The sequence below is a fragment of the Pelodiscus sinensis genome, chromosome 1 (genome assembly GCF_049634645.1).
Source record: "Pelodiscus sinensis isolate JC-2024 chromosome 1, ASM4963464v1, whole genome shotgun sequence".
Lineage (NCBI taxonomy): Eukaryota > Metazoa > Chordata > Testudines > Trionychidae > Pelodiscus > Pelodiscus sinensis.
This window is the reverse complement of record NC_134711.1, coordinates 331,064,097-331,075,755: the sequence shown is the minus strand read 5'-3', so window position 1 is coordinate 331,075,755 and position 11,659 is coordinate 331,064,097. Positions and strand designations below refer to the sequence as shown.

At 55.5% G+C, this 11,659-nt stretch overlaps 2 protein-coding genes across 3 annotated transcripts; one reads left to right on the top strand and one right to left on the bottom strand.

The window, feature by feature from the left end:
- Window positions 1–2,812: 2,812 nt before the first annotated feature.
- Window positions 2,813–10,106, bottom strand: LOC102455583 (olfactory receptor 51I1-like). Of its 2 annotated transcripts, XM_075919714.1 has the most exons (2): window positions 9,192–10,106; window positions 2,813–2,889 (listed from the first exon to the last, which is right to left on the bottom strand). In XM_075919714.1, exons 1-2 carry the CDS (start codon window positions 10,093–10,095, stop codon window positions 2,849–2,851), a joined length of 945 nt encoding a protein of 314 aa, XP_075775829.1. In that variant the 5' UTR covers window positions 10,096–10,106; the 3' UTR covers window positions 2,813–2,848. The 2 variants fall into 2 exon arrangements, with proteins under 2 accessions (XP_075775829.1, XP_075775828.1); XM_075919713.1 differs by lacking the exon at window positions 2,813–2,889 and having other exon boundaries at window positions 9,151–10,106.
- Window positions 2,834–4,389, top strand: LOC142826610 (hemoglobin subunit beta-like). Its single transcript, XM_075919715.1, has 3 exons — window positions 2,834–2,993; window positions 3,072–3,294; window positions 4,161–4,389. The coding sequence occupies exons 1-3, from the start codon at window positions 2,902–2,904 to the stop codon at window positions 4,287–4,289; spliced, it is 444 nt and encodes a 147-aa protein (XP_075775830.1). The 5' UTR covers window positions 2,834–2,901; the 3' UTR covers window positions 4,290–4,389.
- Window positions 10,107–11,659: the final 1,553 nt, after the last annotated feature.

Sequence of the window (11,659 nt, the reverse complement as noted above, 5' to 3'; positions counted from 1 at the left end):
GAAGAGGGACCAGGTGCTCCAAGCAGAAAGCGGCAGCCCCTGTGTATTTCACTCCACCCCTGACTAATTTTCTTTGTCGCCTGGGGAATAAGGAAGATCCACCCGGGCAAGGGAAGGTTTTTTTATCAGCCCAGCCGTCTGCTTTCTTGTGCCTCTCAGGGCAGTTTGCTGACTCATCCCAACTTGGGCAGGTCTGGGTGGGGGCGGCTTACAGATAAACTCGTTGCATGGAGCTATCAGGATCTGGCCAGACTTGGTTTAACACATCCCTAGCCCACACCCTTCTGCTGTTGTGTAGCCTGCCGGGCCCGATCCTGCCAGCCGAGATCCAAATGAGTCACTGAAGGTCGGGGCAACTTTGTGCGAGGGGTTATTCGCAGGTTTGCAGGGGAGCCCGGAGGCTGTAAATAAATGCAAAGTGATGCAGCTGCAAGAACAGAATCCCAGCCCCGCAGACAGAAGCATGGGGCCTAGGTTCGCTGTTACCACTCGGGAGAGAGGGAGATGGTGGAGTCGCCGTGGGTAGTTCTCCAAAAAACATCCCTCAGTGAGCAGCCACAGTCGACAAAGGGAACCGAGTGGAGGGAACCGCTAAGAAAGGGTCAGAGAATCAGACAAAAACGATCCTTCGGCCTCTGTATCACTCCGTGGTAGGCCTGCCCCTTGAACACCGAGCGTAGATGTGGTCACCCCCGCTCAGAAAAGGTGTATGGGAACTGGGAAAAGGGTCAGAAACAATTTGTGACAGGCAACCTCCGTCCCTAGGGGTGTTTAAGTCCCAGCTTGACCAAGCCCTGGTTGAGATGGGTTGGTCCTGCTTTGGGGGGCTGGACTCGATGACTCCTGACATCTCTTCCAGCCCTGGGATTCTAGACCCCTATGAAACAGGAGAGATTAATAAGATGAGGGGTTTTCAGGTTGGAAAAGGGACAATTAAGGGGAGGTATGAGATGGGGTCTAGAAAACCATGACTATTGTAAGGAAGGTGGCTAAGAAAATGTGATTTCCTCTTTCTCATCAGACAGGAGACACCCAATGACATTAGTAAGTTGCAAGGTTAAAATACGCACAAGGAAGTGTTTTTTCATGCTACACACAGTCAGCCTGTGGAACTCCTTGCCGGAGGATGTTGGGAAGGCCAAAACTATAACAGGGCTCAAAAAAGAGTGTCCCGAGATCCTAGTGAAACTGCCTCCCCTCCCCGTGCACACACTTGTGCACATGGGCCGTGGGTATAGACGGCAAGGGACGGCAATGTCTTCTCCCCTGGGTCTTAGCGCTCAACCTCTCCCATCTTCCTCACCATTCCTGCAGGCTCCCACAGCAGGCTGGTGCAGAATGGCAACTTTTCCCTCAAAGAGGATCTGTTAACTTAAAAGTAAAAAGCCTTCCAGCTCACCAGACTATTCGCATCCCAGTGAGCCTGTGAACGATCCATTGTGTGGTAATGAAGCCATTTAAAAGTCCTGTGCCCACCCTATGTACTGACAAACAGGTCAGTGCATTGCTCGGCTGACAGGATCTTAGTTTAAAATTTGCTCTAAATATTTCATTCGTGTGTGGCTGACGTTTATAAAAAATCCTGTCATCGATACTTAGACACACACGCTGAGTATTTAGCTGTAGCTTTAAAGGCTTGGATCTTCTGACATATAGATTTAAAAAAACTCCCCAAAAGGCCACTCTTATCTAAAATACATATTTTAATTTCCGTTACTATAGTACAAAAATTTGCTTCCAAAGTCTTTCTGTCCTTTCTACGCATGCACACATACACCGCCTTTTGGAGAGAGCCCTAAATGGGATAAAACATTCAATTTCTTCCAGGGAGTTGGACAACTGAGTTTCCCTTTTACTTCTCATTATTCAATGAACCAGTTATAAGAGCATCCCATACCAATATCAGCATCTTACGAAGAGATAAAACAGCTAAAACCTTTGGAAACAAACATACAGTGACATTTCATATGCATGCCTTTTTATGAACATCTCACAAAATACATGTTCCCCTTTTTCTAAAAGCAAGGGACTTTGTTACGAACACACTAACCCGCTCTGACTGATGAGCTTAAAACAATGTCTTTGTTTCAGTAAGTTTAATAAGTAATATTCTGGAATAATTATTTTCAGAAAGCTTAAGAGTCCAGTTACAATATAAAATGAGCTTAGAAATACTGATGAAGAATTTGTAAAACAGAGAAGAGCTGCATCTTGCATTCCCCAATATTTAATGTTGTGTTCAGCAGGACAACTGACTTGCCCTTACTACGCAGTTTTTGCAAATAAATCTCTGACAGATTTCAGGGTATATTAAAAACCTGCGAGTGACAGTTTTATTTCCAAATGCAGGGCTTTTAAGCAGGTGCCAGTATTTACAATCTGGCCTGGAGTGTAAAACATGCCCCATTTTCTTTAGAAAAACATCTGAGAAGACTGTGGTTTTTTTTTTTTTTTTTTCCAAATATCATTTGCCACATTTGGGTTGCGGGATGTGGCTGGCGTGGGTGAGCAGAGAAAAGAGGGCGATGGTGGGGGGGAGGCAGGGTCATAGCAGGCCCAGTGCAAGGGTCAGCCCTGTTTGGAAGGACAGAATTGGGACCTATCCCTCAGGCCGGCCCCCTCGCCGGGATCAGAGCCCCCCCTTTTGGAGAGGTGGACGGCTGCGAGAGAGAGGGGGATTCCTCCTGCACTCTGCCCCCGTGGTGACCTGGGCCCCCCTCCTTGGAGATCACACTCTGCCCAGCCAGTCCCCTCCCCAGCCAGCGCAGACCCACCCCCGGGCTGACCAATGGCCAGGAGGGGGAGGAGCCGAGGCCAGAGGATAAAGGTCCGGCCGAGGGCCGGCCACTCATCTCCTCGTTCCCATCAGCCGCCTCTGCAAGCGACCCCCTGCCCGCCACCATGGTGCACTGGACAGCCGAGGAGAAGCAGTTCATTACCAGCCTGTGGGGCAAGGTGGACGTGGCCGAATGCGGGGGCGAAGCCCTGGCCAGGTAGGCTCAGCCCCCCCGGCCTCTGCCCCCCGGCCCCCCGGCCGCTCCCGCGCTCACCCCGGGTGTGTCTCTCCCCAGGCTGCTGATCGTCTACCCTTGGACCCAGCGGTTCTTCTCCTCCTTCGGGAACCTCTCCAGCCCCACGGCCATCCTGGGCAACCCCAAGGTGCGGGCCCACGGCAAGAAGGTGCTGACCTCCTTCGGGGAGGCCGTGAAGAACCTGGACCACGTGAAGGCCACCTACGCCAAGCTGAGCGAGCTGCACTGCAACAAGCTGCACGTGGACCCCGAGAACTTCCGGGTGAGTTGGGCGGCGGGCCGGCCCGTCTTTCCAGCCCCCTCCCGGCCTGCACACCGGGCTGGTCTGATGCCTTTGGGCTGTGGGGGGGTGAGGGGGCGGCTGAGGGGGGGAGACACTTAGATGGTCCTTCCAAGAGAGACCTGCCTCCCATGGGAGTTTCGAGAGCCCCACGCTCCATGATGGTGCCTGACGAGGGGTGAGCAGTTGGGTAGGACGGGCCTGGTGCCCAGGGGAGCAGAGAGCTTGTGGGAAGGTCTATGCAGAGGGGACCCCATAAGGAAGTCCGGGAAGGATTGTTACAGCCTGGTGGGCCCTCCGCCTGCCCCCACCTCCTCCCCACTGAGTACGCCGAGGTGGCTCTTTTTGGAGGGGGAGCCAGGGAGCAGCATCCGAGCTGGTCCTGATCACAGGTCCAGATCCTGCTGGGCAAGCCAGGGGGCTGAGGTAACAGGGGGAGGGAGCCGGTGCGGCCGGGGAAGCCCGTCTGGGGTTAGAGAGCCGGGGAGAAGACGGAGGAAGGCGGGTGCGGGGTGGTGGGCCGCAGGGGAGCTAGGGCAGGTGTGGCCGGGGGATGCAAAGAAGCCAGGGGAAGAATGAGGCAAGTGCAGAGAACCTGGCATGGGGGGACCCCCGGGGGTCCACGTGGGGGTCTAGAGCCCATGACCAGGACTCTGCATAGAGTCTGTAAGGCCGAGAGGGGCCAGAAAACCTTCGACCGGCTCTTGTACCCCCGAGCCAAGGCCCAGGCTGGCCTCCGCGTGTGCGCAGAGAGAGAAAGGGGGAATGGGCCGGGGGGCGGGGGAAGGGACACGCCCCACACTGGGGTGCAGAATTCAAAAGGCCGTTTTCTTCCTTCTCCCCCACAGCTCCTGGGCGACATCCTGGTGATCGTCCTGGCCTCCCACTTCGGGAAGGAGTTCACTCCGGCCTGCCAGGCCGCCTGGCAGAAGCTGGTGGGCGTGGTGGCCCACGCGCTGGCCCACCAGTACCACTGAGGCCCCGCAGCGCCCCGCGGGAGGGAGAGAGCCCGTGTCGGCCTCTGCCCCCCCTCCGGATGGCTGTAACCGTCAAATAAACGCCTCCCGCTGCAGCCTTCCCCGCCTCCCTGCGTCTCCGTGGGCACTGGGTGGGACACGGGAGGTGCGGGGGTGCCGGCTGCCCGGCTGGCTTTTTGTTTTCGAAGGGTTGGAGCAGGCAGAATGCGCAGCCCCTGGAAATAAACTTCCGGGACCCACAGCCCTGGGGCGGTGCTACCCACACCCCGCCGGCCCCCTCCCTGCATGCCAGTCCATAGGGCGCTCCTTAGGGCGGGCGGGCACAGGACCCACTCCCCGAGCGCCAACCGGGGCAGATGCAGCAACGAGCCAGGCCTGACGCAGAGCCGGGTCGCTCGGGAGCTAGGCTGCCAGGCCGGCCCTGTTGGGTGCTCAAAACCCTGATGCTCCCCTGCCCTAGAACCAGCCCACCCCAGAACCTGGCTGAGGGGGTCCAGCATCACTAGAATCCAGGCCCAGGTGCTGGGGGCGCCATGCTCCCCATCCTGAGGCACGTATCTCCTCACACGCCCCCCTCTCCCGGCCCATTCGCTCCCAGCCATCCTGAGGGGCTGGGGCCTCCCACCGTCAGGCCCTGGGGTCCCCCGCCAGCCCAGGGGTACCCCACTGTGCTCTGTGGAGCTTTGCTGGGGCCTGGGACAGCCGCGTCCGGGTGTTGCCTCCTCTGGGACGCTGGGGCCGGGTTTTACTTTCCCCTCCACTGGTTTAGAGCAGGGGGAAGTTTTGTTTGAAAAGACACCTTGGAAAAGGGGCCAGGGCTCCTAAGGGGCTTCTACAAGGAGAGGGGGCGGAGGGATGGCCCCCAGGGATGAGGCAAAAGCCAGTCCTCGGCTGCGACTGACGATATTGGCTCGGGTTGGCGGGTGGGGGGGTGTTAGTGGCCCCCTCGCTCTCTGGGAGAGAGCTGCTCTGACCGGCGTGGGTCCCCCCTAATTCTTGGCCCGCCCGCCACTGGCTGCCGCGTGGGGCTGGGGCTGTGCTTGCAGGGCACGGTGCTGAGTCCTCGGGCGGCCGAGGGGCTTTGGGTGTGGGCAGCTGCAGGCCCCCAGGCAGCCTGGCGGACGGGGGTAGCGGCTCCTCTTTGCTCAGCCCCTCGGGTCTCAGGCTGCCGGGTCCCACCAGGAGCACAAGAGGGAAGCACTTGTGGAGTATTGCGGCCAGGTCTGGGGCCCCCTTACAGAAAGGATGTGGGCACATTGGAAAGAGACCAGTGGAGGGGACCAGGAATGCTGAGGGGGCTGGAGCACATGGCCTACGAGGAGAGGCTGAGGGGTTTGGGTTTGTTCAGTCTGCAGAAGAGAAGAGTGAGGGGGGATTTGAGAGCAGCCTGCAACTCCCGGAAGGGGGGTCCCAGAGAGGCTGGGGAGAGGCTGTGCTCAGTGGGGGCAGCTGGCAGAACAAGGAGCAATGGGCGGAAGCTGCAGCGGGGGTGGTCCAGGTCGGATAGTAGGAAACATCCCTGCGTGTCTGGGTGTCTCTCCTGTGGGCCCCGCATGCTCTGCTGCCAGCGTAACCCCTGGGTGGGGAGGAGGACCCAGCTTAGGGGTGTGGGTCAGAGCCCTGCCCTCAGCCAGACCCTTTCTTACCCCCAGCCCCACCCCGGGACTCACCAGCTTCCTGTCACCTTTGCTCCTAGCTCAGGAACCCGGCACTGCTCGGAGCCCGGGAGACGGGTCTGGAGGGATCCCGGCTAACGACGGGTAAACGGTTGGCAGAGAAATGCAGCCTTGTGCTTCCCGACGCAGGGCGACTGGAGGCCGGGTGAGCTCCATGGGAGCGGAGACAGGCCCCCTGTTCCAGCGCTCTTACCCCCCCCCCCAGCATGTGGGGCAGGATTGCTTGTGGGGCTGGGGGAGGGGATGCTGGTTGGGGGTCATTTTGCTGGGAAAATGCTGTGACCCGTAACTACCTTTGCTGAAGGCTCCAGCCCTTCTGCTGATATTCTGGTAAGAGAGAGAGAGAGAGAGAGAGAGAGAGAGAGAGAGAGAGAGAGAGAGAGAGAGAGAGAGAGAGAGAGAGAGTGTGTGTGTGTGTGTGTGTGTGTGTGTGTGTGTGTGTGTGTGTGTGTGTGTTATTAGTCTCACAGAGCTGGGGCAGCCGATTTCTTTGAATCAGGCCTGGCCTGATTCAGACGAGACATGCGGGGGGCACAGATGTCACCGGGCCCTAGGCCCTGGGCTGCCATAGCTTAGGGAAGCGCCTCTGACTGCTCCCCAGAGCTTGTTCCGGCGCTGGGGCCTGCTGTGCTCAGCCTCCGTTAGCTCTTCGGAAGAGTTTTGCATGTGTATCGCCAGGCGGAACCGCACCTGGGACGCCTGGAGCTCGGTGCATGAGCCTCTTCCGCCCGAGCTAAAAGCCAGCTGGCTCTCGGCTAAGGCCGTAGAGCAAGCTCAGTATTCTCTCTGCAAGTGGTCTCGGTGCCGCTAGGCGTGCGGCTTCCACGTGTGCGTAATAGCAGCACACACGGGACAAGGCGGTGCCGCACAAGGCCGAGAGAGTCAGACAGAAGCTCAAGCTCTTCCCAACTCCCTGCTCCCTGCCTCGGTTTCCCCGCCCGTCCTTGGTCTACCTTGTCTAGTCAAGCAGGGAGGCTATTGGGCTGTCCTTGACGATGTGTGTGGACGGTGCCAACCTCACTGGGTTCTCCGCCGTTCCTGGAATGTCACCCGTAGCAACGGGGCCTTCCTCTGGTCCGCAGCCATCCTGACAGACTGGGCGCTGGGTCGGAATGGGAACGCCCCGCTGGGCTCCCCGTCTGCCGGCCGGCCATGGGGAAAGGGAACATCATTTCAGGGACTAGTGTCTGGGCCCCCTGAAGCCCAGGCCATGCTGCCCAGCCCCCCACTTCTCCCTCAGCATAGATGGTCCGGTGGAGCCCACGCAGCAGGGGTGGCAGGCTGCTGCGGCTGTGGATAACCTCAGACGCTAGGTGTGGGGACACCAGCCTCTCCCCTCTCTCTTTCCAGGGGGATGAGGTCTGGTGTCTGGGATACCCAGTGGAGTAGACATGGGGAGAAAGCAGGGCCGGTAAAAATACAGCCCACGAGAGCCAAGAGTAGTTCTGTGGTGTCGGGCACTAGAGGGCCAGGAAGGGCTGGAGACGCCTTTCCCACCAGCCCCACATGCCCCAGGTGGGGTGGGGCGTATCTCTGACTCCCGTCCCAGCCGTCTGTCACTTGTGGGTGGGTGATTGTTGCCAGGCTGCTTAGACCCAGTGGAGGACTCCACCCATAACCCATCACCCGGCTGCCCTGACATCACCCCCTGGGCCTGGGGGAGGTTGAGTCCTGGGCTTTGCCCAGAGGCAGGTGCCTGAGGGCCGCAGCCTCTCCTGAGCACCCCAGGAATGGGCTGCCCCCAGCTGCCTTTGCCGCTGTTCAATGCGGAAAGCCTTGGGCAGCTCCTGGCTTCCCGTAAACCTCGTGGAGCATCGTGTGAAAGCGTTTCTGCCTGGCCCCGCTGTGATCTCAGCGCTGGGTGTTTCTAGGGGATGGAATAGCTTACAAGGACAGGCGGAGGGATTTGGGTCTGCAGAAGAGAAGAGTGAGGGGGGATTTGAGAGCAGCCTTCAACTCCCTGAAGGGGGGTTCCAAAGAGGCTGGAGAGAGGCTGGTCTCAGTGGGGGCAGATGGCAGATCGAGGAGCAATGGGCTCAAGTTGCAGGGGGGAGGTCTAGATTGGATAACAGAAAAAAACTATTTCTCTAGGCGGGTGGGGAAGCACTGGGAGAGGTTCCCTAGGGAGGGGGTGGAGTCTCCATCTCTAGAGGTTTTTAAGTCCCGGCTTGACCAAGCCCTGGCTGGGATGGATTAGTTGGGGTTGGTCCTGCGTTGGGCAGGGGGCTGCACTCGATGACTCCTGAGGTCTCTACCATCCCAAGGATTCTAGAAATCTCTCATCTATGCTTCTGAAGTCAAAATGCAATGGCTTTATTCACTCGTTTAAAGGAAACGGTTGACACTAAGTAAAACCGGAAAGCGAAAAGACGGCTCTAGAAATATCTCATCGAAATGGATCCATCTCTGTGGACTGGGCTGGGTCTGGAAATGGCCTTTTCAAGCAGGAAACCATTCAGGAGACCTGTCCCACCCGCTGGCAGGAACAGACTCCCCAAGGAAAGGGTGAGCAACAGACACCACTTGGCAACACTGCCCTGTGCTTCCCACTGCCCTGGCCAGGTTCTCTGTCCAAGCAGCAGCCACATACAATGTCTGGCACAGGCCTGCTGTATTGCAGCATGTTTCTGCCCATCTCCTTATTCCTCCAAGCCATTTTCTGCCAGGAAACGTTGATAGCCAGGCACAGGACAGTCAGCTACACAGCCCGGTGGCCTGTCTCTGCTTATTGATCTCTCTATAATGTGGTGACCTTTCATGCTGTAGCTGACCCATTACAAGGTTTCAGGGAATCTTCTAGCCACCCATGGGCCCAGCCCTGTGGGCCTTTGGAAAACCAGAAAAAGAGCAAAGGGGAACACAAGCAGGAATTCTTGGTGTCTGATTGGGAGTACCAGCAATGTCACTCCTTCTGGAACTGGCTCTAGATCAAAGCCATGGTTGCCCCAGGATTGCTTACTTCCCGATTGACTGATAGACTTTCATTTCCTTTCACATCGGAGACAAATGGAAAGCTATCAAAGGAGCTAATGGAATCTATTACAGGACGCTCACCATATGCAATTTAAGTGGCTTTAGTATGTTATTGATGTAGAGCTTTAAATAACTTCTGGAAAAATGTGGAGCTCTTCTAGCAAGGCACTCAATACTTGTTTCAGGAGACCATAACACATACAAACCCCTATTTACATCACCTCTCTAGAGAATAGGCGGAAGATTGCTTTGCGAATCTCCTTTGTTTTCACACTGTAAATGACAGGGTTTAACACAGGGGTGACAAACAGGTAGACATAGGACATGAGGATTTGCACAACATGAGGGACATTTTTCCCAAACCTGTGCATCACCGCAACAGCAACGATTGGGACGTAGAAGAGTAGGACGGCGCAGATGTGGGAGATGCAGGTGTTCAGGGCCGTGAGGCGCTGCTCATGGGATGCGATACTTAAAACCGTCTTCAGAATCTTAATGTAAGAGAGGATGATGAACATGGAGTCTAAACCATACGTGAAGAGAGTGGCAAATAGTCCGTAGATGTTATTGACGGTGGTGTCTGCACACGCCAGCCTCATCATGTCCGAGTGCAAGCAGTAGGCGTGGGAGAGGACGTTGCTTTTGCAGATTGGCAGCCGTTTAATCAGGAAGGGGAAAGGGAAGATCATGCTGGTACTTTTAATCAGAACAGCCAGCCCGATTCCTACAATCCTGGGATTGGTCAAGATGGCCACGTAGCGCAGCGGGTTACAGATGGCCACCAAGCGATCGAACGCCATGGCCACTAAAATCCCTGACTCCATGAAGGAAAAGGAGTGAATGAAAAACATCTGGGCCAGGCAGGCGTGGAAAGCGATGTCTGTGAAATGGAAGCAGAAGGTGCCGAGCACGGTGGGCAGGGTTGACAGAGACAAACCGAGGTCGTTGACTGCCAACATGCAAAGGAACAGATACATGGGCTGGTGGAGACGCCGGTCTGCCCAGACAATGCAGAGAACAAGGCAATTCCCCGCCATGGCAGTGACGTATAACACAAGGAAGGGGACGGCGATCCAGTGGTAAGCCGCCTCCTGGCCTGGGAACCCGGCCAGCTGGAACGTCGCAGGGTGGAAGCTGGTGCTATTGAAACCCACCATGCTGAGCAGTCACTGTCCCGGCCAGCTCCCAACTCCTGTGTAAATGCAAAATGAACTTTTGTCTTGCCCTGGGACCAGGGGACCGCGAAGGATCCGCCGTTCCGCACTGACTTGCCCAATCCCAACTCAATGAGCTGTTGTTTGGAATCGAGCCGGTAGAGTCGGGCTCTTAGAATGTGTTTTGTTCACTCCCTGGTTGAAAGAGAAGCAAGAGATTCTGCCCCCAGCTATTCTGCTGTGCACGGCATGAGAACCTGCTGGAGGCTGGTTGATTTACTGGCCACATGCTGGTCCTGTTCGGATTAGAGGGACACTGCACATTGTAACAGTAGGAGAGGGTAGTCCTTGGGTGGACTACCCGAGTCCTGGGCCAGTGGGCTGCTTTTCCACAAGTCCTGCCACAACAGGACCAGGGATTAATGCAGGGCTGCTCTCTGGCTTGCTGTATACAGGAGCTCAGAGTAGCTGCTTACACTGGTCCCCTCTGGCTTCATCCTGTGTCTCTCTGCCACCGGGTTCAGCAATTTTATTGAGCATGCTCAGCACAAGCCAAGCACCTAATGGGAGAGGGACAAACACCATCCGCCTTCCCTTCCCCCCGCCAACACACACCATCTCTATCCAGGGTCACTAAGACATTTGGAGCAAAATACAGGACTATGTAGCACTTTAAATGCTAACAAGATGCTCATCATCTAATAAACCATCTTGTTAGTCTTTAAAGTGCTACATAGTCCTGTCTTTTGTTTCAGCTACACCAGACTAACACGGCTACATTTCTAAGACATTTGGAAAGCTCTATTTTTTGGCAGAGAACTTAGCAGTGAGCCGACAGGAGCACTGTGTCTAATCCCTATATAAAAGAAAGAAAATTAAATCTATATTAGACCCACTCAGCTCCAACACTAGCATAGTCTGTCATCTTGTGGTAAGTCACTTAAGGGACACTGGTTAACCTTAAAATTGTAACGTGTATTCTTACTTTGTTACTAGCACCAGGGGAGAGAAAGAGACCCTTCAATCTTTGTTCTAGTAAGGAGGAGGGGATGGAAGATGATAAAATATGGGTAGAATCATAGAATAGTAGGACTAGAAGGGACCTCGAGAGGTCATTGAGTCCAGCCCCCCGCCCTCATGGCAGGACCAAATACTGTCTAGACCATCCCTGATAGACATTTATCTAACCTACTCTTAAATATCTCCAGAGACGGGGATTGCACAACCTCCCTGGGCAATTTATTCCAGTGTTTGACCACCCTGACGTCCAACCTATACCTCACTTGTTGCAGTTTAAGCCCATTGCTTTTTGTTCTAAACTCATAGGCCAAGATGAACAAGTTTTCTCCCTCCTCCTTATGACACCCTTTTAGATACCTGAAAAGATCAGATGAGAAACGATCAAATGAAAAGGAGTCGAACACATCAAGAAATGGCAAACAGATCAATAGTGACACATTTTTAAAGAGTTTATACATTAATCTAGAAGTCTACATAATCAGATGGGTGAACTAGAGTATGGCTCATATTAAAGGAGGATATTGTTATAACAGGCATCATGAGAACG